This window comes from Schistocerca cancellata, chromosome 3, assembly GCF_023864275.1.
Source record: "Schistocerca cancellata isolate TAMUIC-IGC-003103 chromosome 3, iqSchCanc2.1, whole genome shotgun sequence".
NCBI lineage: Eukaryota > Metazoa > Arthropoda > Insecta > Orthoptera > Acrididae > Schistocerca > Schistocerca cancellata.
The window spans coordinates 241683107-241710308 of NC_064628.1; the positions used below are offsets into that span (position 1 = coordinate 241683107).

Sequence of the window (27202 nt, forward strand, 5' to 3'; positions counted from 1 at the left end):
GTGCTTCGCTTATTATTTGTTGTTACGACAACTCGTACTTATAATCACTCACCTTTTCTGTTGCTAAATCACGTTTGTGAGCTTGTACGTAGACTTGAGGAGAGATGATTCAATTTTTTCTGGCTTGCTGGTGTTATGAGCTCATAATTTTTCGAATCGGAATATTCGGTACCTACTTGTCAGCATATTGTTCAATACATTACTGTGACATAAGCAGCTATATGACGTTCGTATATCTAAACTTTTTCGAGTGTAAGTGGGCCGTGCTGTAGCGGATGTTGTAAACGGGTGTACACGTATATCCACAGGCGACGGGCCAGCGGATCGGCTCGATCGTGCAGTCGCTGGCGACGCTGGTGCTGGCGGTGGGTCTGGCCGTGTACTACGAGTGGCGCCTGGGGCTGGTCGCCGTTTCCTTCACGCCCTTCATGCTGGCCGCGCAAGTCATGCAGCGCAAGCTGGTGCGGGGAGAGACGCTGGGCCAAGCTGACGCCATGGAGAAGGCCATCAAGGTACGGCAGTCTGCTAACGGCCTCCACCAATATCAGAATTCGACGACCGTGTTATGCTCCGACTTCGGACCCGCGAGGGTAGCCGAGAGCGCTAACGCGCTGCTTCCTGCACTCTGGTAGGCGCGCCGGCCCCGGATCGCATCCGCCCGGCGGATTAACGACGAGGGCCGGTGTGCCAGGCAGCCTGGATGTGGTTTTTAGGCGGTTTTCCTCATACCGCTAAGTGAATACCAGGCTGGTCCCCACGTTCCGCCTCAGTTACACGACTCGCAGACATCTGAACACGCTCGCACTATTCCATTAATTACACTCAACGCAGACAGTAGGAGTACGCTAATTTCGTCCCAGGGGATACGGGGGTGGCGGCAGGAAGGCCATCCGGCCACCCCTTTCCAGTAACCTTGCCAAATCCGTTCCTAAAAATGCCGACACCGCGTCAGCGCGGGAAATGGCACCAGAGAAAGAAAGAAAGAAAGAAAGAAGTTATGCTCCGACTTCTCTCTCTCCCTCTCCCTCTCTCTCTGCGTCAGTTTTCTTGCTAGTGAGGCCCGCTACGACTTCTCGTCTGATAACCTCTTCAGCTCAGTGTAGCACTTACACACATCGTACGCGGTTATTTGTTGGATACACCCCAATACCTGTCTTCCTCTACAGTTTTTTAGCCTCTACAGCTCCCTCTAATCCGCCTCCGTAGCTGAGTGGTTTCTATTCCCGAAACTGCCAGGGATTTTTCCTAGGGGAAAGACTGGCGACAAGGATTGAGTTAAATCACGTGAGGGTGACTGAAGAGCTTCTATAGTGATCAGTGGCGGTTCCAACGTCAAAAATCGACAGGGTTAGCAGAGTGCTGACTACATGTCCCTCCTTACGGCACCCGACATCGGAACTGGTAGAGGATGACACGGCTGTCAATAGGGTCGGATTGGTTTGTAAATGGCCAGGAAGTGGAACTTCATCTTTATAGCCGCCTCTGATACCGTGGAAGTTATTCGCTCGGTCGTAACACATCGTCCTATCGCCCTGTTCCTTCGTTTTGTCATTTCTACAAATTAATTTGGTCGTCGATTCTGCGGAGAAGCTCTTCACTTCTTACCTTATCAGTACACATAACTTTCAGCACTTCATTTCGTTTTCTTTCATGTTTTCCCACAGTCCATGACATCTTACAATGCTGTGCTTCAGATGTAACTTTTCATAAATTTTTGCTCCAAGTTAAGGCCAATGCCTGACACTAATATATTTCCTTTCGATAGGAATACCCTCTTTGAATGTGATAGATGCCTTTTATGATCGTCTTGCTTCGTCTGGCATTCACTTATTCGAAATGGCTCTGAGCACTATGGGACTCAACTGCTGAGGTCATTAGTCCCCTAGAACTTAGAACTAGTTAAACCTAACTAACCTAAGGACATCACAAACATCCATGCCCGAGGCAGGATTCGAACCTGCGACCGTAGCGGTCTTGCGGTTCCAGACTGCAGCGCCTTTAACCGCACGGCCACTTCGGCCGGCTTCATTTATTCGCTTTCAGGGTAGAAGACGTGACTTCTACTTCGTTGTCCCCAATTTTCATGATATGTTCATCTCATTTCTTGTATGTCGTTCATTACTTTCACCTTTCTTTCATTTAATTTGGATCCATTTTCTATGCTCTTTAGAATCCGAAATTGTGCTTGGCGTAGTCTCTGAAAATTATTTCAAGCAGTTACTTCATGAGTCCACGCGAATAGTAAACGGTTGTGAAAACACATTTGACCTATTAGCAACAAATAATCCTGAGCTAATAACGAGCATCAAAACGTATGCACTTATTAGTGAACACAGGGTTGTCGTAGCGAGACTGAGTATTGTATCCCCCAAATCCTAGAAAAATAAACGAAAATGATACCTGTTCAAGAAAGCTGATAAAAATTCACTTGACTCCTTCCTGAGAGACAATCTCCAGTCCTTCCACATTAACATTATTAGTATAGACCGAATTCTACCGGCCGTAAATTCAATTAAATACCTAGGTATTACGATTATAAACAACATAAATTGGAAAGAACACATAGAAAATATTGTGGAGCAGGCAAACCAAAGACTGCGTTTTATTGGCAGAACGCTTAGAAAATGCAACAGATCTACTAAAGCGACTGCCTACAATACGCTAGTCCGTCTTATTTTGGAGTACTGCTGCGGAGTCTGGGATCCTTAACAGATAGGGTTAACGGATTACATCGAGAAAGTTCAAAGAAGAGCAGCACGTTTTATATTATCGGGAAATACGGAAGAGAGTGTCACTGACATGATACAGGATTTGAGGTGGACGTCGTTAAAACAAAGGCGTTTTCCATTGCGGTGGAATCTTCTCATAAAATTTCAGTCACCAACTTTCTCCTCAGAGAGCGAAAATATTTTGTAGACGCTTACCTACATAGGGAGAAACGATCATTATAATAAAATAGGGAAATCAGAGCTCGCACGGAAAGGTATATGTGTTCGTTTTTTCCCCGCCCTGTTCAAATGGTTCAAATGGCTCTAAGCACTGTGGGACTTAACATCTGAGGTCATTTCAGTCCCCCTAGACTTAGAACTACTTAAACCAGCTAACGTAGGGACAGCACACACATCCACGCCCGAGGCAGGATTCGAACCTGCGACCGTAGCAGCAGAGTTGCTCCGGACTGAAGCGCCTAGGACCTCTCGGCCACAGCTGCCGGCCCGGGTGCTGTTCGAGGCTAGAATAATAGGGAATTATTGTGAGGGCGGTTCAATAAACCCTCTGCCACACAATTAAGTGTGATTTGCAGAGTAACCATGTAGATGTAGATGTAGATATGATGCGGAGTTACACAGTATACCTGCAGTATCTCCGCCCCCTCCCCTCCCCCTCCCACTTTCCCTTTCCGAACTTTGCATAATTGGAAGAATGACGCTCGTTACGCCTCCACATAAGCAAATTTGTCTAATTATAATTTCATAATAATTCAATCTTGGCCGTCTCCTATAATTTAGCGCGCAGAGAACTAGCATACCATACAAGGATGTGTCAGACTCGCATTGAACCCGCGATGAGTAATAAGGTCTAACGGCATGGAACATCTGCCAACCTCAGTCTTTCTGTCCTGTTTTCCACACTGGTTTCGGTAAATGCAGAACTGGTCGTCAGTCACGTTCTGCCTATAAACTATGTCTCACATCTAAAGGTGGGCCAGTTTAAAACAGAACACCACTGCTTACTGCCGGCAGCCAATTAAATTCAACCTCGTTCCGGGAGTCTTCCATGAGGAACTCTGCACGGCTCTAGAACGCGCTGTGGTCACGCTTCGACGACGATACAATCAGAAGCTATGAGAGATGATCGTGACTTATACCCAAATAATATTACACAACGCATGGTGTGTTTGGAGACCCTCTCAGCGATCAGTTTCAGCGAGCTTATAAGTTAAAATTTCGAAGTAGATTAGTGGATTACCATCTGGAACAGTGACACTGCATCAGTAACTTTCAACGGGTTTACTCGAACATGTTATGTGGAGTGTGGGAAAAACTGGATTACAGACTCGATATCTGCACTCCACTAACGGTAACAAAAGTTTTACGAGTTTATATGTTGTAACTGTCCAGTTTTCGTTTAGTACTGGGATTAGTTTTTCAAGATTTGGCGTATTTTAGGTTATTATTTAACTTCGTCGAAGGATGCCCTCACTAACAGCACAGTCGTCAAGACAGAGTAATGGAGGGAAGTCGAGCGCGCTGTCTGATTGTGAATCGTGCAACCATTGCTGTTGTTATCGTACTTTAACTACTTGCGTGTCGTATTCTCTGAGGTGGAAATTATGCATTTGCCTAAAGGAGCGTGGGAAACAACTTAAAAAAAACACATTAAGGCTGGTCAGTGTACCAAATCACCGTTATGAATCCGCCGTCGAGTTTCGATTCCAGTCTGTTGCACCTCCCGCTCTCGCAATCTAGCGCCCTGCGCTATGTTCCATACGAGCAGGTCAAGAAACACATCAAGTGATGTGAAGTGTGCTGAAATTTCTTAAATAATTTGTGATAATCTTGTACTTATGAGGGCATGGCATTGCTTAGAAAAAGATACTTTTTTTTTTACTTGCACCCAGATGTTAATTTTGAATTACCGCCAATGAGATCATTCGTTCCCTAAATTAAAGAATTTTCTCTTTTGCTCCCATGCTGTTATTCGCTTCATGTAAGAAGGCAGCCCAATTTTCAGCCGTTCTGCGCATCCCCCTCCACTAGCCACTGGCAGCCAATAATATTCATTCTCTTTCCGAGCGGCTAGGAGAGAGTTATAACTAGAGAGCGAGAATCTCACACCTACATGCTGCACTGTTGCTGCACTTCGAGACAACCGAACTGTTCATTCACCTATCCATTTTTTCGTTTCCTTTGCTTTTTCTTGCAGCAGTATAGCTGTGAATGTGTAACTTGTAAATGTTTAAGTGTGATTAAAAAAAGGCAGGTGATGGCAATAAACGTGAAGCGCTTCACAAGCATGCTAGGCGGATTATTTACCGCATTTATAACTTTTTCAAACGTGAATTTAAAAGCAGGTCTCCTATTGTTGACATTGGAAAACACAAGAACGGACTCCAGAACCATGTGGTGTCGGCCAAGAGAAATGTAAAGAGAATTGTAAAGGAAAGTGTCAGAGCTGTAGGAACCGTAGAAACAGTTGGCTACATGTCGCCTGGAAAGCACCTAAATCGCAAGGAACGTGGAACACAAATGAATGGTTTTAACAAGGATGCTTTAAAGTGCTCCATGTGGATGATGAATGCCCAACACAACAAAAACGTGTAACAGTTATGCAGGCTTCAATGGTAAGCGCTTCGCCAAGATAAAGAATTTTAGAAGACGCTGGTTCCAGATATGTTAAGAAGAGCGTTTTCAGTTCGAAGAAGTGACCTAGGTGCAGCGTGAATTATATCCCATATAAAGATTCACGATACAAGAGAAAGAGGTGGTTCAAAAGTGTATTACCTTGATGAAACGTGGGTCAATTAGAATCATTCAAAGATCTGCTGAAAAATGAGTGGCGGTTTTAAAATTCTCATAGGGATAGGTTCTCGGCTAATTATTCTGCATGCAGACTCTTCTTCTGGTTTTATTTCTGAGAATAAACTTGTATTTACGTGCAAGAGAAAAAGCAGTGATTACCATTCGGCAATGAACGCTGTCAGTTTCGTGATGATTCACAATTTTTGTCATATCTTGCTTCGAAGTCGGTCATTGCCAGTTATAGTTCAACTCATATAGAGAAAAAGTCAAGCACAAACACAAGAAAAGCGGATATTTTATAAGAAAAGCGAATACTTTTCCCTGGCTTAAAAATAAAAATATTAAGCACCGTGTAAACCAGACTCGTGCAACTCGTTAATTTGTACTGTACAATTCACGTGACAGAGCGTACAAACTTGACTTCCTTGCACGTGAATGGGATCACGCAGTTTTGCGTTTACTCACGTGTCACTGTCATTGTAGCCCCATGGAATTAATTTGGGCAAAGGGTTTTAAGGATATGTTGGAGAAAAAAAAACATTCAAGATAATACACAGTGACTCGCTTGTGCATGAGGCAACAGACAATGAGGCAACAGACAACATCCCACCTGTAGCGTGGACACAGACTGAGTGGCATGCTGAAAAGCTTCAGAAGGAAGAATTTGACAGGAAAGTGATAATGGATATAAGCCTTGAACTTACCACCGTAAATTTAAAATCATATTGCTCAGTAATAGAGTCAAATAGAAGTGACGATGGTATTACGAAATAAACTTGGAACAAAATAATAATATTTCTTAGTTGTAAGGACTCATGGTTTAAAAAAATGTGTTTGTCAACATATCAGTTGCACATTTGATAATGAGAGCTTCATAGTCTTTTTGATTAGGACTTTTAATTATGCAGACTATAATGTTCAACATATCGCCCAAGGAGAAGTTAAGCTTCTCCAAAAAAATTGTTCAAATGGCTCTGAGCACTATGGGACTTAACTGCTGTGGTCATCAGTCCCCTAGAATTTAGTCCTACTTAAACCTAACTAACCTAAGGACATCACACACATCCATGCCCAAGGCAGGATTCGAACCTGCGACCATAGCGGTCGCGTGGTTCCAGACTGTAGTGCCTAGAACCGCTCGGCCACTCTGGTCGGCTAAGCTTCTTCCACCATGTTGTAAGCCTCTGTCATTTTAAAGGCACGAACTGGGTAAGGCCCTAAAATGACAGTAACTGTTACTTGTCAAGATATCGGTGGTTTTAGATGTTATCGGTCAGATTTCCTGAAGTCATTCAGAGACGGTTAATTGTTTGCTTTTTCAATGGATTATAAATCCGATCGGTTACTGTAATATCGAACATGCATGCTAGTTTACACTCATAATGCGCAGTAACAATGAAAAATGTGACAACTTACTGACCATTTTTACGATAGTCTTTTACATTAGTCTTTTCTACTACTAATTCTTTTCTATCACTAATTCGTGTTTACACGCAGTGATTACACTTAACTATCATCAAACACACACACACACACACACACACACACACACACACACACACCTCATATTTTTAAAAATTATATTGAACAGAAGCGGTTTGTGCTTAAAGTTAATTCTGTTGTCTATTAAATTTTTACTTATAATGCAGTTCAAATCGCAATAAATGGTAATTATTACAATCAGTTTCAACGTCGTTTTGAGAAAAATCGTACTTCACGTCTTCACAAAGCTGTGTCAGCTGTTCTCGCCTCCCTACGTCAATCAGGGTAAATCTGTGGAGCAGTGGATGTGAATTAATGAGGTGAATTAATATTTTTCTCATGATGATTGATCAAAATTGGTTTTATTATTTGTTACTCCCCTCATAGATTTGAACGTATAATACAACGTACCGTATGCAAAAGAGCCTGACTGTTATCCACAGCAATGCAGTTAGGCAACACGGACTTTGTTTGCCCGCATCTGCTGCCGCACCCCACACGCTTCCTTTCCGCTGCGCCTCTATGCGCGGAAGCGCCGTCCTAGGTGACGCGGGCTTTAGTATCAGCTTACGGTAGGCTGTTTGAGAAACGGAGGGTACCTGGCGACTGGGAAAAAGATCAGGCCATTCCCATTTTCAAAAAGGTTGGTAGGACAGACGCATATCATTATGAGCCCACGTCGCTGAGGTGAATCTTCGCAGAATTACGGACCATATACTATGCTCACGTATTATGACGTTTTAAGAGAACGAAAATCTCCTCTTTGGACGTTAACATGGAATCCACAAACAGAGATCTTGCGAAACCGAGCTCCCTCTGCTGCTACTTGAGATCCATAGTGCCGTAGATATCAGAACTCAGGCTGATGCCGTGATCCCTGTCTTGAGGAAGGCAGTTGACACGGTCCCACACTGCCGTTTCGTGAAAAAAATATGAGCCTACATAGTATCTGGGCACATTTGCGGCTGGATTCAATACTTCGTTGCAGACAGAACTCAACACGTCGATTCTTCAAGGAAACAAAATTGATAGACGTAAAGGTAATTTCGGGAAGGTTCAAATGGCTCTAAGCACTATGGGACTTAACATTTGAGGTCATCAGTTCCGTAGACTTAGAACTACTTAAACCTAACTAACCTAAGGACATCACACACATCCATGCCCGAGGCAGGATTCGAACCTGCGACCGTAGCGGTCGCGCGGTTCCAGACTGAAGCGCCTAGAACCGCTCGGCCACTCCGGCCGGCAATGAATAGTGCAGGGACTGGTTTTTGACCCTGGACGTAAATAAATATAACATATTGTGCATACATAGGGAAAGAAATCCACTATTGCAGAACCACACTATTGATGACAAACGTATCTACCTTAAAATAAATACTAGGAGAAGCAGATACTATACTGAGATTCACACGAAGAATGTTAAGGAAATGTAACCCATCCAAAAAAAGAAGTAGCTCATAATACACTTGTTTGACTGATTCTTGAGTTTTGTTCGTTAGTATGGGACCCATACAAGGCAGGACGGATAGAAGAGATAGCAAACATCCAACGAAGAGCAGTGCATTTCGTCACGCGGTCGTTTAGTCGGCGCGGGAGCTTTGCAGAGATGTTGAACTAGCTCCAATGGCAAACCTACAAGAGAGGCGTTCTGCATCACGGGATGGTTTACCATTGAAATTCCTAGAGAGCACTAAATGGTTCAAATGGCTCTGAGCACTATGGGACTTAACGTCTGAGGTCATCAGTCCCCTAGAACTTAGAACTACTTAAACCTAACTAACCAACGGACAACACACACATCCATGCCCGAGGTAGGATTCGAACCTGCGACCGTAGCGGTCGCGCGGTTCCAGACTGAAGCGCCTAGAACCACTCGGCCACTCCGGCAAGCCCTAGAGAGTACTCTTCGAGAACAGTCAAATGACTACCGCACTGCAGGTGATAGCAGGGAACCCCACCCCACCTTCAGTTGACATACAGTGTTTCTCAGCTGCGGGCTCTGCGTGGTGTCTGTTCCTTCGAAGGAACAGTCACCATCCATTCAAACGCAACATGACATATTACTTCCTCCCGAATACGCCCTGCGAAAAGACAACGAGAAAATTCGTTAAACTATAGCTAATACAAAGACTTATCGACAGTTAATCTTCCCACGCGACGTTCGTGAATGGATCAGGGAACGGGGAAACAGACAGTAGTATGAGAAGTACCCTCCGCCACGCACTATCAGGTGACCTGCGGAGTATTATCGTACGAGAGGCGTTTCATAAAAAAAATGGATTACATTTTTTTCTTGGCCAGTTTTGGCTGAAAAGATGCGGAATTTGTCGTGGAACATCGAGGAATATTCCCGCTTCAAAGTCTATATTTTCGTGAAGTTCCGATTAGTAGCCTTCTAAATGGCATCTGTAACGAGGTGTGTTCCAGGCAGACAGCTGTCATTGAGTTTCTTTTGGCGGAAAAACAGAGCATCACAGATATTCATAGGCACTTACATAATGTCTAAGGAGACTTGGCAGTGAAGAAATGCACGGTGAGTTGTCTGCCATAATCGTAACAACGTCGCGCAAACCTGTCCGATATCCCGACGACCGGCAGCACACATCTGTGGCTTCCGCATTGTTGGAATTTCAGCGTTTTCATCGCCATAAAAATGCAAATGAACATCTCCTTCTCCACGACTACGCAAGGCGTCACACAAGTCTGCGAACCCGAGAGGAGCGCAAAGAATTTCACTGGACTGTTTCTCCTCTTCCACCATACAGCCCGGATCTAGCACCTTCCGTCATTCAGATGTTTGGATGATAAGAGGTTATTGATGCAGCAGGACATTGTCTCCGACGTTGACCACTCGAGGAGTACCATGCGTGTCTACAGTCCCTCCTAGTACACTACTGGCCATTATAATTGCTACACCAAGAAGAAATGCAGATGATAAACGGGTATTCATTGGACAGATATATTATACTAGAACTGACATGTGATTACATTTTCGCGCAATTTGGGTGCATAGATCCTGAAAAATCAGTACCCAGAACAACCACCTCTGGCCGTAATAACGGCCTTGATTCGCCTGGGCATTGAATCAAATAGAGCTTGGATGGCGTGTCGAGGTACAGCTGCCCATGCAGCTTCAACACGATACCACAGTGCATCAAGAGTAGTGACTGGCGTATTGCGACGAGCCAGTTGCTCGGCCACCATTAACCAAACGTTTTCAATTTGTGAGAGATCAGGAGAATGTACTGGCCAGGGCAGCAGTCGAACATTTTCTGTATCCAGAAAGGCCCCTACAGGACCTGCAACATGCTGTCGTGCATTATCCTGCTGAAATGCAATGTTTTGCAGGGATCGAATGAAGGGTAGAGCTACGGGTCGTAACACATCTGAAATGTAACGTCCACTGTTCAAAGTGCCGTCAATGCGAACAAGAGGTGACCGGGACGTGTAACCAATGGCACCCCATACCATCACACCGGGAGATACGCCAGTATGGCGATGACAAATACACGTTTCCAATGTGCGTTCACCGCGATGTCGCCAAACACGGATTCGACCATCATGAAGCTGTAAACAGAACTTGGATTCATCCGACAAAATGATGTTTTGCCATTCGTGCACCCAGGTTCGTCGTTGAGTACACCATCGCAGGCGCTCCTGTCTGTGATGCAGCGTCAAGGGTAACCGCAGCCACGGTCTCCGAGCTGATAGTCCATGCTGCTGCAAACGTCGTCGAACTGTTCGTGCAGATGGTTGTTGTCTTGCAAACGTCCCCATCTGTTGACTCAGGGATCGAGACGTGGCTGCACGATCCGTTACAGCCATGCGGATAAGATGCCTGTCATCTCGACTGCTAGTGATACGAGGCGGTTGGGATCCGGCACGGCGTTCCCTATTACCCTCCGGAACCCACCGATTCCATATTCTGCTAACAGTAATTGGATATCGACCAATGCGAGTAGCAATGTCGCAATACGATAAACCGCAATCGCGATAGGCTACAATCCGACCTTTATCAAAGTCGGAAACGTGATGGTACGCATTTCTCCTCCTTGCAAGAGGCATCACAACCACGTTTGACCTGGTAACGCCGGTCAACTGCAGTTTGTGTATGACAAATCGGTTGGAAAGTTTCCTCATGTCAGCACGTTGTAGGTGTCGCCACCGGCGCCAACCTTGTGTGAATGCTCTGAAAAGCTAATCATCTTTGTGATGCAGCAATTTTAATGGCCATTAATGTATGACAGCATAAGATCACCGCATTTACGTTCAAAAATAGAATATTGTAGCCAAAACGAGCTGGCAATAATATTGTGTGCTGCAATCTTGAATAAAACAAACTAGCTTTCAGAAAAAAGTATAATCCTAGTAGATGGAGCTGATGTAGATATTCTACACAGCGACCTGCTTGCATTGTGCAGCCAGTGACACTCTGGTTCGTTGCAGCTAGCAGTCGAGGCGGTGGGCAACATCCGCACGGTGGCGGGCCTGTGCAAGGAGCGCTACTTCCACCAGCAGTACATGCTGGAGCTGCGGCCCAGCTACCGGCTGGCGCGGCGCAACGTGCACGTCCGCGGCGTCGTCTTCGGCCTGTCTCGCAGCATCGGCTTCTTCGCCTACTCCGCCTGCATGTTTTACGGAGGCTCGCTCGTCGAAGCAGAGGGCTTGCCTTACAAGGACGTCTTCAAGTGAGTACTGTGAGCCTGCCAATTCCCACCTCAAAACCTTCCATTCTGGAAATGTCGTACTCCGCTCCTTCCAAAATAGAGGCGGTCGGAAACAGTGAGACCGGTTACTACATGTAACTTTTTAATATGTCTTAATCACTACACCTATTACCAGTGGTTGACAACCGGGACGAATTGCTGTATCGCCTAAAGAAGACCGCATAAGGCGACTGAAACTGATCTATACATACAGAGTAGGTTCCATAGTTTCGGCACTAGCTCACAATAAAACACAAAATATAATTTAAAAAATTTTCGTTTACAAACTGGTCACTGTCTTCACGTCTACAAGATGACGGGAGCTATGTGGTCTGGATGGAAGAGGTTGTTTGTTACGGGTCATTGGTATCATACATTGTCTGCGTTTACTGCAGTTAAGGGTTTACATAGGGACCGTCCGCGATGGATGCACTAATACCGTGCCAGCATCATAGGCAACTGCGGTGGGTGGTCAAAACATATTAGAAAGGAACAGTAATAGTTCAGGAATGAATGCTGAATAACAGAGAAAAGGGCAATTGTAGGTTAAAAGGGAGAAAGAGGCAGACGAAAAGCTGGAATACAAGAGAGACAGGGGCACTTGTCCCAAGTCCATTACACCCGGTGTAATAACTCTTGAACGGATCTTTGAATTTGCTGCCGGATCCTAAAATCAACTTGATGCAATGTTTCAGCGGTCCAAATGTCCGCCATCTTCAAATGGCTCAAATGGCTCTGAGCACTATGGGACTTAACATCTGAGGTCATCAGTCCCCTAGATCTTAGAACTACTTAAACCGAACTAACCTAAGGACATCACACACATCCATGCCCGAGGCAGGATTCGAACCTGCGACCGTAGCGGTCGCGCGGTTCCAGACTGAAGCGCCTAGAACCGCACGGCCACATCAGCCGGCTCCGCCATCTTCAGGAACACTTTTCTGCTGCTAAGTCCCAATGCAAATTGATACCAAGTCTGCAAATAATCGTCCTGTATAAGCCTCCGTATCCTACACGGCGCTTGCACCGCCCATCACAGTTGCTGTGCTCCAAGACTGGGCAGATGACGCCGCCCTTAGCAGAACACCGGCAGCAACGACAACTCGCACTCAGAGGGGAATGCCATGGTTGTATTGACACCGGATGATTACGTTCTTAAAATGGATTTACTACTCCACGACCCCACTTAAAGAAGACCATTTAGGGGCACCACAGAAAGGACTGAGCGCAAGACACTTTTGGAAAAGGCTTCGTCGTCAGAATATTTACGTAGGAAACTTCATCCTGGTCCCGCCGTGGCGCCTAGCTTGCATGGTCTGCCTAACTTGCATAAAGAAGTGGTTTCTCTACGCCCTGTTGATAGTAATCCGGGTGCATCCACTTATAATCTGGCGAAGTGCTTAACGTCTGTTCTCACCCCATATTTTGACAAGTGTGAACATATCATCTCCAATTCGATGAATGAAATTTTTGAGGCTGCGTCCTCCGGATTTACTAGTGAGTTTTGATGTGATATCTCTCCTTACACGAGTCCCTCTGGAAAAGTGCCTGAGTTTGATTATTGAGAAACTGCATGAAGAGTTGATGGAGCTTTGTTGTCATGTGCCGATATCCACGTATTTTTAATTTAACTGAAATATTTTTGCACAGAATAACGGAATGGCTACGGGTAGTTCTTTATCGCCCATAGTAGCTAATTTATTTATGGAGAAATTCGAAGATACGGCACTGAGGAGTTCAGCTTTGTAACAAATGTGCCTCTGGAGGTACATAGATGATACCGTTTTCGTTCTAGCATGAAGAGCGTGTTCCGTCCACCTCCCAGTTCTGGGGCACTATTCTGCTTTGTGGAAGATAATGTGGGGCTTAGGAAGCATTGCATATACAAAATTCCGTTTGAATGTGAGAAGGATTACATCGGCCATTCGATTATATGAGTCTACAACAGCCGAAGAAAACGGCGGTAGCAGAACACTGCTTAAATGAGGAACACGGATGAAATTTGACGATACTATGATAGTTTCCAACGCTGCCGGTTTTTGGAACAGCATTTATAAAGAAGCAATTGAAATGTGGTACGCAGACGATTTGATTAATAGAGACAATGGCTTTCCTCTTAGCAAAACGTGGAGCCCTGTATTATTCCTCATAAAAATAGAACGTTCTTCGAATCGGCCAGTCTGAATGTTTGAAAATAGTCTTTGCGTGAGATATATTGTCTCCTCCGGTGTTCTGCTAAGTTCATCACCACCTGCCCAGTCTTCAAGGGCAGCAACTGTGACGGACGGCGCTTGCGCTGTGTACGGTGCAGAGGCCTACGTAGACGAACTTTTTGCAGACTTTGCATCAATTTGCAGCGGGACTCAGCAGGAGAAGCGTGTTCCTGAAGATGGCAGACAGTTGGATCGCCGAAAAATTGAATGAAGTGACTTTAGGATCCGGCAGCAAAGCCGAGAACACTTTAAATACTGGACTATGCTGCGTCTTTAAATGTGCTCCGTATTGTATTTGTAGGTACTTTGGTGGATCGATTTTGAACTCTGATTTACTGGTTGGAACGATTCGGCTCTGAATGTAGAAACTTAACGGGTTCAAAAGGCAATATGAATTATTAAATGATAATTAAATCAACACCCTAAGCTGTCGACAGGCATTGATATACATTAACGGGGACAGTTGAAAATGTGTGCCCCAACCAGGACTCGAAATCAGGATCTCCTGCTTACATAGCACACACTCTATCCCTTTTTTTTAATGTCATTTTGTTCGTTTTCGTTCGTTGTATCTGCTCGGGGCGGACGTCCCAAGACACCCGTTTCAGTTCGTCGTTTATCCATTAACTCAGTGTTTTTATTACAGAGGGCAGCGAACCCCCTGACCGAACACGCTGAGGTACCTTGCCGGCAGTCATCTCAGCCACCGAGGGCACAGAGGATGGTGTGACTGCAGGAATTTATCCCTTGCACGCTTCCCGCGAGACCCACATTCCCAGCTGTCCACAACCTACATTCGTAGTGTTCCTAATATTCACTCATTACCCGCGCCAGACTAAGCTGACGAGTCCCGTAAAAGTCCGGGCAAAGCGTGTGCATTCGGACAGAAGAAGGTTAATGGCCGAGTAGAATTTAGCTATATGAAGATGGTGTCTGTTCCCTAAAGAACAGATACCATTGATGACCGTGCAGCTTCTCTAGAATGATAATTAAATCGAAACCCTTAGTTGCCGACAGGTGTTGTTGAAATACATCAATGGGCCTCGCGGGAAGCGTGCAAGGGATAAATCTCTGCAGTCGCACTATCCTCTGTGTCCTCGGTGGCTCAGATGGATACAGCGTCTGCTATGTAAGCAGGAGAACGTGGGTTCGAGTCCCGGTCGGGCCACACATTTTCAACTGTCCCCGGTGATGTATAGATATTAGATTAGATTAGATTAGTATATCAACGCCTGTCGACAGCTTAGGGTGTTGATTCAATTATCATTTCATTCTAGAGAGCTGCATGATCAATGGTAGTATCTGTTCTTTCGGACATGTTCCGAAAGAACAGATACCATCTTCACATAGGTTAGGCTAACCGTCCATTGACCTTCTTCTGTGCGGAAGCACACGCATTGCCCGAACTCTTACGGGACTCAGTAAGATTTTCTGCCACCAGTAATGAGTGTAGTGGGCAGGGGTACTGCCAGTGTAGTCTGTGGACGTTAAGTTGGGAATATGGGCCGGCCGGAGTGGCCGTGCGGTTCTGGCGCTACAGTCTGGAGCCGAGCGACTGCTACGGTAGCAGGTTCGAATCCTGCCTCGGGCATGGATGTGTGTGATGTCCTTAGGTTAGTTAGGTTTAATTAGTTCTAAGTTCTAGGCGACTGATGACCTCAGAAGTTAAGTCGCTTAGTGCTCAGAGCAATTTGAACCATATTTTTTTTTTTTTATGTGGGTCTCATGGGGAGCGTGCAATGGATAAATCCCTGAAGTCGCACTTCCTCTGTGCCCTAGGTGGCTCAGATGGATAGAGCGTCTGCCACGTAAGCAGGAGATCCCGGGTTCGAGTCTCGGTTGGGGCACACACTTTCAACTGTTCCCGTTGATGTATATCAACGCCTGTCGACAGCTTAGGTTCGTTGTTTTAATCATCATTTCATTCTAGAGAGCTGCACGGTCATCTTCATATGAATTATTAATTAGTGTGAGTCCATGTTGCGAGTGAAGCTGGTGCTATACACCCGCAGGACAGTATGTCTAGTCTGTGTAAAATGCAAAATGTATATTTCCAACACGCATGCATTACTTTGTCACACACTTGCAGCAGGCTGTCAAACACTTTACCAAAGGCTTCATTTGGAATGCTGTTGGAATTCGTTATCACTTTGCGTCGAATCGATTCAAGTATATGAAGAGCATAAAATCTGCAAAGGCCAAATAAGTCAAATATGAGTGTTTTGACCTCATTAGGCCAAAGACTGAAGCGAAAAGACGTGAGTTACTATCGAAACATCAGATATTATTTAACAATGGTCAGTTAGACTGTGTGTAGTTATAGGTTTGGTTAAAGGCTGTAGTGATGCTGCGTTATTTTTTTATAAAATAATAAAAACTTATACTCCTTGCGCCTTAAAATTTTTAGGAGTAGGTCACGTACAAGTGCAAAAACATTTTTGGTGCAACACACGTCAAACATTGCCCATAAATAAACACGCCCTCTCGCTGATCTAGTGCTCTAGAAGCAGACTGTCGCCAGTCATCAAAACGAAAAAAATTAGTACATTCGTACTGTCTACATAGTTTCATATTTGTTCGAGTGGCAGCTACACTTGATTCTTGCGCAAATGTCAGTTGGTTGGTTGATTATGAGTGGGAACAAACAGCAAAGTCGTCAGTCCCATCGGATTAGAGTAGGAAGTCGGCCGCACCCTTTCAAAGGAACCATCCCAACATCTGCCTGAAGTGATTTAGGGAAATCACGGAAAACCTAAATCAGTATGGCCGGACGCAGGTTTGAACCGTCGTTCTCCCGAATGTGAGTCAAATGTGCTAACCACTGCGCTACCTCGCTCGGTGCAAATGTCAGTCCTGGGACTTATTTTGTATCTATTAAAGATTCTTATTTGTTAAACTGATATAGCATCCTCCTTAGTTTAACTATATTAGATATCATGCTAACGGCTATCGCAGTCAGCATGCGCGAAATTCTGTGCAGGCACTAGATGTACGCCACGTAAACTAAGGAATCCATTTTCCCAAATACCCTTATCTGCTACACAAAGCTTTACTTCGGTGAATGAAAGAGTTAGTAGGGACGGACCGAAAAAGCTGACCCTACATTATACAGTATATGACGTGCGCACAATATTTCACCTACTTCGAAAAAGGTATGAAGGGAGGAAATCCATAGTTTTAGGTTCAAAGAATAGTGTATATACGTATTAGGCTCGCTGAAAATCTGGAGGAAGGAACTCTAATATTCTTACATAATGGCTTGACGCTCTAATCCTCGGGGTGGGAACCCATCTCCATGTTGTAATTCATTAACACACGTTTCTGTGAAGGCACTCGGCCCGAAGACATTGTTGTCTTCAGTTCGAAGACAGCTCTGATGCAGTTCACCACGACGTTCAGTCCTGGGCAGTTGTCTTCATCTCCGAATAACTACTGCAAATGCTCAACCGTCTGAACCCACTTTATGCATTTGTCTCTTGCTCTCTCTCAAATGTTTATCTCCAACATTTACCGCCAGTACTAAACTGACGATTCCTTTGACGTATCATCAGATTGCGTGCTATCAACCGATCCCATCTTTTAGTCAAGCTGTGCCAAAAATTTCTTTTCTCTCCGGTTCTATTGAGTACCTCCTCATTAGTTACATGATCTACCTATCTAAACTTCAGAATTCTTCTCCAGCGCCACATTTCAAAAGCTTCTATTCTCGTCTTGTCTGAACTGCTAATCGCTACCGTTTCACTTCCATAAAGGCTACACATCAGATAACTAACTTCAGAAAAGCTCTCATACGAGTTAAATGTATATTCGATGTTAACAAATTATTTTTTTTCCCGAAAGATTTGTCTTGCCATTTTACATAGTCTCTAATTCGGCCATCGTCAGTTACTTTACCGTCCACATAGCAGAACTCATCTACTACATTTAGTGTGTCGCTCTCTCGTCTATTTCCCTCAGCCATCGTCTGGTTTAATTCGGCTATATTCCATTACCCTTCTTTTTGTTTTATTGATGGTCATCTTATATCCACCTTTCAAGAAACTCTCCAATTCATTCAACGGGTCTTCCAAGTTCTTTGTGCTCTCTGACAGAATTACAGTGTCATCAGCAATCCTCAAAGTTTTTATTTCTGCTTCGTGAACTTTAAATTTCTTCTCGAAATATTTCTTTGGTTTCCTTTACTACTAGCTCAATGTACAAATTAAATAACATCGGGGATAAGCCACAACCATGTCTCACTCCCTTCTCAACCAGTGCTTCCCTCTCACGCTCATCGACTCGCAATAACCTTCTGGTTTCTATACAACTCGCAAATAGCCTTTCGTTCCCTGTATTTCACCGCTGCTTCCTTTATAATTTTAAAGAGTGTATTCCAGTCAACATCATCAAAAACTTTCTTTAAGTCTACAAATGCTATAAACGTGGGTTTGCCTCTCCTTAACCTATCTTCTAAGGGAATTCGTACCGTCAATACTGCGCCACGTATTCCTACATTTCTCTAAATCCAAACTGATCTCTCCGAGAGCGGTTTCTACTAGTTTTTCCATTTTTTTGTAAAAAAATCGTGACAGTCTGCACCCATTTTCTTTGTAATTGTAATTATTATATTGTTCTTGAAGTTTGAGTGTATTTTCCCTGCCTCATGTTTCTTGCACACCAATTGTAATAGTTTAGCATGGCTGGCTGCCTCTAGGATATCTTCATTTCTGATGGAATATTGGCTACTCCAGGGGCCTTGTTTCGTCTTAGAATTTTCAGCGCCCTGTCACATTATTCTTGCGCCATTATACATCGAATCTCATATTCAGCTATTTACTATTCCCTTCTCATAATATTGTCTTCAAGATTATTTCCGTCTGTACATTCCTTTTATCTTCCAGTTTTCCCCTCTTTACTTAGTTCTGGTTTTCCATTTGTGTTCTTGGTATTCAGACGGCTGATTTTCTTTTCTCCAAAGGCGTATCTATCTTTATCTTAGTTATACATGCTTCAATAGACTTTCGTTTGTCCTCTAGCCATTCAAGCTAAGCCAGTTTGCGCTTCCTATCAGTGTCATTTTTTGGAGGTTTTTATTCCCTCTTGTTGTTATTGTTGTGGTCTTTAGTCCTGAGACTGGTTTGTTGCAGCTCTCCATGCTACTCTATCCTGTGCAAGCTTCTTCATCTCCCAGTACCTACTGCAGCCTACATCCTTCTGAATCCGCTTAGTGTATTCATCTCTTGGTCTCCCTCTACGAATTTTACCCTCCACGCTGCCCTCCAATACTAAATTGGTGAGCCCTCGATGTCTCAGAACATGTCCTACCAACCGATTCCTTCTTCTAGTCAAGTTGTGCCACAAGCTCCTCTTCTCCCCAATTCTATTCAATACCTACTCATTAGTTATGTGATCAACCCATCTAATCTTCAGCATTCTTCTGTAGCACCACATTTCGAAAGCTTCTATTCTCTTCTTGTCTAAACTATTTATCGTCCACGTTTCACTTCCATACATGGCTACACTCCATACAAATACTTTCAGAAATGGCTTCCTGACATTTAAATCTATACTCGATGTTAACAAATTTTTCTTCTTCAGAAACGCTTTCCTTGCCATTGCCAGTCTACATTTTATATCCTCTCTACTTCGACCATCATCAGTTATTTTGCTCCCCAAATAGCAAAACTCCTTTACTACTTTAAGTCTATCATTTCCTAAGCTAATTCCCTCAACATCACCCGACTTAATTCGACTACATTCCATTATCCTGGTTTTGCTTTTGTTGATGTTCATCTTATGCCCTCCTTTCAAGACACTGTCCATTCCGTTCAACTGCTCTTCCAAGTCCTTTGCTGTCTCTGACAGAATTACAATGTCATCGGCGAACCTCAAAGTTTTTATTTCTTCAGAATGAGATTTTCACTCTGCAGCGGAGTGTGCGCTGATATGAAACTTCTTGGCAGATTAAAACTGTGTGCCCGACCGAGACTCGAACTCGGGACCTTTGCCTTTCGCGGGCAAGTGCTCTACCAACTGAGCTACCGAAGCACGACTCACGCCCGGTAGTTCTGCAAGGTTCGTAGGAGAGCTTCTGTAAAGTCTGGAAGGTAGGAGACGAGGTACTGGCAGAAGTAAAGCTGTGAGTACCGGGCGTGAGTCGTGCTTCGGTAGCTCAGTTGGTAGAGCACTTGCCCGCGAAAGGCAAAGGTCCCGAGTTACAGTCTCGGTCGGGCACACAGTTTTAATCTGCCAGGAAGTTTTTTATTTCTTCTCCATGGATTTTAATACCTACTCCGAACTTTTCTGTTGTTTCCTTCACTGATTGCTCAATATACAGATTGAATAACATCGGGGATAGGCTACAACCCTGTCTCACTCCCTTCCCAACCACTGCTTCCCTTTCATACCCCTCGACTCATATGACTGCCATCTGCTTTCTGTACAAATTGTAAATAGCCTTTCGCTCTCTGTGTTTTACCCCTGCCGCCTTCAGAATTTGAAAGAGAGTATTCCAATCAACATTGTCAAAAGCTTTCTCTAAGTCTACAAATGCTAGAAACGTAGGTTTGCCTTTCCTTAATCTTTCTTCTAAGATAAGTCGTAGGGTCAGTATTGCCTCACGTGTTCCAACATTTCTACGGAATCCAAACTGTTCTTCCCCGAGGTCGGCTTCTATCAGTTTTTCCATTCGTCTGTAAGGAATTCGCGTTAGTATTTTGCAGCTGTGAGTTATTAAACTGATAGTTCGGTAATTTTCACATCTGTCAACACCTGCTTTCTTTGGGATTGGGATTATTATGTTCTTCTTGAAGTCTGAGGGTATTTCGCCTGTCTCATTCATCTTGCTCACCAGATGGTAGAGTTTTGTCAGTAAATGAAGGAGGCGAGAGGGAATAGAAGGAGGCGAGAGGGAATAGTAGTCCAAACTATTCCCTCTCGCCTCCTTCATTTACTGCATTTTTATATTTTCCCCTTTCCTCAATTACATTCAGTATCTCCTATGATATCCAAGATCTACTAAGCACCGTCTTTCTACCTGTTTCACTCAACGCTGACTTCACTATTTCGTCTCTCGAAACTGTCCATCCATCTTCTATTGCATTTCTTTCCCCTGTTGTAGCCAATCGTTGCCTAATGCTCCCAGTGAAATTGTCATCTAACTCTGGTTCTTTCAAATTATCCAAGTCACATTTCTTTAGTCTCCTACTTTTAAGCAAATTCTTCTGTTTTAATCTACATTTAAACATCACTAAATTATGGTTACACTCCAGGAGCTACATACAGTCAATGTAAATCGTGGAGTAGTCACTAGTCCCACATACACTATGTGATCAAAAGTATCCGGACACACTCACAAGTTCGTGGCGCCCTTCATCGGTAACGCTCGAATTCAATATGGTGTTGGCCCACCCTTAGCCCTGATGACAGCTTCCACTCTCCAGGCATACGTCCAGTCAGGTGCTGGAAGGTTTCTTGGGGAATGGCAGCCCATTCTTCACGGAGTGCTGCACTGAGGAGAGGTATCGATGTCGGTCGGTGAGGCCTGTCACCAAGTCGGCGTTCCAAAACGTCCCAGAGATGTTCTATAGGATTCAGGTCAGGATCCTGTGCAGGCCAGTCCATTACAGGAATGTTATTGTCGTGTAACCACTCCGCCACAGGCCGTGCATTATGAACAGGTGCTCGATCATGATGAAAGATGGAATCGCCGTCTCCGAGTTGCTCTTCAACAGTGGGATGCTAGAAGGTGCTTAAAACGTCAATGTAGGCCTGTTCTGTGACAGTGCCACGCAAAACAACACGTGGTGCAAGACCCCCCCCCCCCCATGAAAAGCACGACCACACCAGAACACCACTGCCTCCGAATTTTACTGTCGGCGCTACACACGCTGGCAGATGACGTTCACCGAGCATTCACCATACCAACACTTCGCCATCGGATCGCCACATTGTGTACCGTGATTCGTCACTCCACACAACGTTTTCCACTGTGCAATCGTTCAATGCTTACGCTCCTTACACCTAGCGATGCGTCGTATGGCATTTACTGGCGTGACGTTCACCGAGCATTCGCCATACCAACACTTCGCCATCGGATCGCCACATTGCGTACCGTGATGCGTCACTCCACACAACGATTTTCCACTGTTCAATCGTCCAATGTTTACGCTCCTTACACCGAGCGAGGCAGTTTGGAATTCCTGTGTGACGTTCTGGATAGACGTCTGCCTATTACACATTACGCCCGTCTTCAACTGTCGGCGGTCTCTGTCAGTCAAGTGGTCGGCCTGTACGCTTTTGTTCTGTACGTGTCCCTTCACATTTCCACTTCACTACCACACAGGAAACAGTGGTCCTAGGGATGTTTAGGAGTGTGGAAATCTCACGTATAGACGTATGACACAAGTGACACCCAATCACCTGACCACTATCCAAGTCCGTGAGTTTCGCCGAGCGCCCCATTCTGCTCTCTCACGATGTATAATGACTACTGATTTCGCTGGTATGAAGTACCTGGAAGTAGGTGACAGCACAATGGGGGCAGCAGAATGGGGGTGTCGGGATACTTTTGATCACATAGTTTAGCTTTCCTTTACTGACTTGTTTCAGTCGACAGACGCGAAAATCAAATCTTCGTAAATTTAACAGCCAAGGACCACACTTTAAATATATCTGGCTTTATGTTCGTACGTGAACTACGACAATGGAACTATAGCCAGATACATTTAACTTGTGGCTCTTTGCTACTAAATTTCCGAAGATGCGCGTGACTCTCGAGTGAAGCATGTCAGTAAAGGTCGTTTTTTTCCTTGCAGGCGACGCCTGCGTTCGCTGTACATACAGTCGTTTCTCCCTCGGCCCATACACGGTTAGGGAAGTACTGAGGGTCTCTAATATTGTTATGGAGTCGCAGCACTAAGCACTGGACATTTTCTGGAGGGATATATGCATACATACACATTGAGTAGACGAAAGTCATGGGTACCTCCTAATATCGTGCTCGGCATCCTTTTGCCCAGCGTAATACATCAGCTCCAAGTTTTTTTCTTTTCTTTATGGACTCAACAAGTCTTTGGAAGTTTCCTGCAGAAATATTGAGGCATACTGCCTTCTTTGAAAGTCCCCTGCAGAAATATTGGGGCATGTTGCCTCTATAGCCGTCCATACTTGTGGAAATGTTGCTGGTGCAGGATCTGTGCACGAACTGACCTCTTGATTATGCCCCATAAATGTTAAATGAGATTCATGTCGGTTGATCTTGATGGACAATTCATTCGCTCAAATTATCCAGAATGTTCTTCAAACCAACAGCGAACAACTGTCAACCGGTAACATGGCGCATTGTCATACATAATATTTTCATCGATTTTTGCGAACATGAAGTCCGTGAATGGCTGCAAATGGTCTCCAGGTAGCAGAACATAACCATTTCCTAGCAGTGTTTGGTTCAGTTGGACCAGAGGACCCAGTCCATTCCTTGTAAGCAGAGCTCACACCATTATGGAGCCACCACCAACTTGCACAGTGCCTTGTTGACAACGTGGGTACATGGCTTCGTGAGGTCTGCGCCACACTTGAATCGTACCATCATCTCTTACCAATTGAAATAGGGACTCATCTGACCAGGTCATGGTTTTCCAGTCGTCTAGGGTCCAACCTATACGGCCACAAGCTCAGGAGAGGCACTGCAGGCGATGTCGTGCTGTTACCAAAGGCACTCATGTCGGTAGTCTGCTGCTATAGGTCATTAATGCCTAATTACGCCAGCACCTTCGTGACAGATGCGTTAGTCGTACGTACCACGTTGATTTTTACGGCTATTTCACGCTGGGTTGCTGTCTGTTAGCACTGAAAACTCTACACAAACGCCGCTGCTCTCGGTCGTTATGTGAAGGCCGTCAGCCACTGCCCTGTCTGTGGTAAGAGGTGATGCCTGAAATTTGGAATTCTTAGCACACTCTTGGCCTGTGGATCTCGGACAGTTGAATTCTCTCACGCTTTCCGAAATGAAATATGCTATCCTTATGTCTACAACTACCATTCCGCGTTCAAAAACTATCAGTTTCCGTCGTACGGCCGTAATTTCGTCGGAAACCTTTTCACATGAATCACCTGAGTACAAACGACAGCTCCGTCAATACACTATCCACTTACACCTTGTGAAAGCGATACGAACTTCATCTGTATATGTGAATATGACTATCTCATGATTTAGTCAACTGTAGATGTATGGTGTTAATACAGCTTCATATTTTATTGTGAGGAAAGTATTAAGTTGTAAACAAAAATATACCACACGAAAGAGTTGAGGAAAAATCTGTATCTCATTATTAAATGAAAGTATCGGTGGAACAATCGTTGAAATTTCTTTCCGTGGTACATGTGGTTGAACGTGATGGATGCAGTTATAATGCTGGATAGTATGTCGTTCTGGATAGTTACAAGGAATGGCTTCACCGTGTAGGCGCCCATCTACGTGGCACCTGAATGATAACGTTAGATAGCAATACCACAATTGTAAACCACATATACTTGATAATGAATAATTAATTGGTCGCTGCTATAGCGAATGTTCCTTCAACGAAAATATTATATATTACGCAATTAAGCTCTAAGTTTCTTTTTTTCTGATAATGACGTCATAACGTAAAAGTCTTTGCCCTCTTTGTTAGCAGTGTATATCATTTTGTAGTAGCTTTGTTGAGGATTAATGGCTTCCTCAATACTGGTACACAACGCATTTTAGGAATGAAACGTGTCTCGTCGCTATCTGATGGCATGCCCTCCCACTGTTTAGAGTGTCGCAGTCGCTCATCATGGGCACCACGGTCGTGGCCAACGCGCTGTCCTTCGCGCCCAACTTGCAGAAGGGCATCGACGCAGCTGCCAACGTGTTCCACCTCCTGAGGCGGGAACCCCGCATCACAGACCCAGCAAATCCCTCCAAGGAAATGCGCGTGAGTAACAGCCATGCTCTTGCCCATCGTGAGTCCCACAGGCAAGCTCTTGTTCAGGTAGTTTCTCACTGGTTCTCTCTGACCATTTCATTCTAACCATACCTCTTAGTGTGATTTCCTGAAACTATGTTCATTTTTCTCAGATTTCAAAGCAAATCCACCCTTATTTCTGTGTTTAGCTTATTCCCTTAAAGGGTTCAATGAACTGCAAAACAATTTATTTTTAAACAAAAGTCTTCCTCCTCCATCTCTTCGCGTCGTGTGCTGTCACACACAACGTCTTTGGTAGTCAGCTTTACATATGCTGATATTCGCTAATATTCGTATGCTCCCATTTTTATTTTCAGCTTCTCCTCATACTGATGAATTAAGGTTTCTGAGTGTTTTATCATGTCTTCCGAGACTGTGATGTTTCTTCTGGGAAGACTGCATATCAGACGTCCTCGCCCTTTATTCCTAGTATTTCTGCTTATCTGTACGTTTATATGGTTTCTCGCTTCTCACCTTCCTTATTTTCGCTCTACACAATGTTCCCTCTTGGAAGTTTCTAGAATGCATGGCTTTCTAGACATTTCTCATAGTTATTCTCGTTTCCTTTTTCCCTGTTGGAGCTAATCCCATCTTCTTTGCCTATATATTACAATCCACTCATTCTAAATGGCCATACGACAGTAACCTATTCCTATCAGTAACTTCTATTATGTTTGCTTCTAGTTCCACCATTTTTATGATTTCTTCATTTATGTTGTCGTTTAATAGTGAGACTCCTGCACTTCGTCTCCTGTAATCAATTTCCGTGAACAACAGTTGATCTTTTTCTCTCTTTCGTATTTTCTAAACTTCTGACTCGTATGTTCATGTGCTTCCTACTATAGTTTTGTGTATAATATTCTTTTCTAAATATATCTATGAATTTTGTCAAAGCCCAGTTTACGCTGTGTGCCGGAACGTCATGCCTTTCTGTTTTATTCGCAGATGAGGAATGGAAAGAATGACTACAGTTCTCCACCCGAGCTCATATCTTTTGCAATTTATTTGTTTTCGTGCAAATATACGAAATTGATACTTTGATTTACTCTTCTTGGAACATGTAATCTGTAAATCTTAACAAATAACAACAATGTACTTCGCCTCTTTTGTGACGTCCATCGCTGCAACGAAATGAAAAGTGCTCTAGCACCTAAGGAATAAACTCAGCAAAAAGTATCTAATTCTTCACTAAATCTCTTCTGTATCCCTAATTTACGCTACTCAACATTTTTGTCATTCTGACGCGAAAGAAGACTCGGTGGAACGTGGGCTTAGTAATTCACCTCCTTCGTGGATGAATTTACATTTCCTTTAAATTCAGGAAATAAATCTCCATCGGCATTTCCTACAACTAAATCTGTGTGGGCATTCCAACTGTTCCTAGACATTTGAAGATAGTGGCAGCTTCCAATGAAGAGCAACATATTTTGTGCAGTATATCAACGGTGTCTGTTCCACTAACACTTTTATTTGTGTTATGAGATCTTGTTTCGGTTTCTTCGCTGTCATTCGATACTGAATTTAAGCAACAATACTCTTCATATTATCCACATGGGAAATAATTTTCTCTTTTTCGTAATTATATTTTTCATTTTTTTCTTACATATTATTTCATTCCATTGCTTAGTATTTATTGAGAAATAAAGTAATATTGTAATGATAAACACGGTGAGCGAATTAAAAGTGAGATGGTCTTGTGCTTAGGAGACACGTGGAGAGGTGCAGTACGAGTCGGTGGAGTTCGCGTATCCGACACGGCTTACCACAATGGTGCTGCGTGGGCTCAGAATGGAGGTACGGCCCGGTCAGACGGTGGCGCTGGTGGGCCCCTCTGGCTGCGGCAAGTCCACCTGCATACAGCTGCTGGAGAGGTTCTACGACCCCATATCTGGCATTGTGGTGAGTAATCGCCTCCGACATACCGCAACCAGCCTCCCAAGTTTTCTTATTCAATTCTGGCTTCGTCACTAATGTTACTACACTCTTCCAACAGCAACAAGTCGACCACAACATGATTTTTAAAACTGCTATCACAGAGAACGAGGTCTGATTCCTAGGAGAAAAGACAACCCAATAAATTCCAATTGAAATATGTCCTGGATTCGTACACTACTAAAAATGGCTCTGAGCACTATGGAACTTAACATCTGAGGTCATCAGTCCGCTAGAACTTAGAACTACTTAAACCTAACTAACCTACAGACATCACACACATCAATGCCCGAGGCAGGATTCGAACCTACGACCGCAGCAGTCGCGCGGTTCCGGGCTGAAGTGCCTAGAACCGCTCGGTCACCGCGGCCGCCCGG

The 27202-nt window shown here is 44.2% G+C and overlaps 1 protein-coding gene across 1 annotated transcript in view; it reads left to right on the forward strand.

The window, feature by feature from the left end:
* Positions 1–27202, forward strand: part of LOC126174874 (ATP-dependent translocase ABCB1-like) — a 204596-nt gene that overhangs the window by 150392 nt on the left and 27002 nt on the right. Inside the window, exons 16-19 of the mRNA XM_049921286.1 lie at positions 309–512; positions 11454–11695; positions 24704–24863; positions 26598–26792. Coding sequence (XP_049777243.1) covers positions 309–512; positions 11454–11695; positions 24704–24863; positions 26598–26792 — 801 coding nt within the window. The remainder of the gene's footprint in view (positions 1–308; positions 513–11453; positions 11696–24703; positions 24864–26597; positions 26793–27202) is intronic.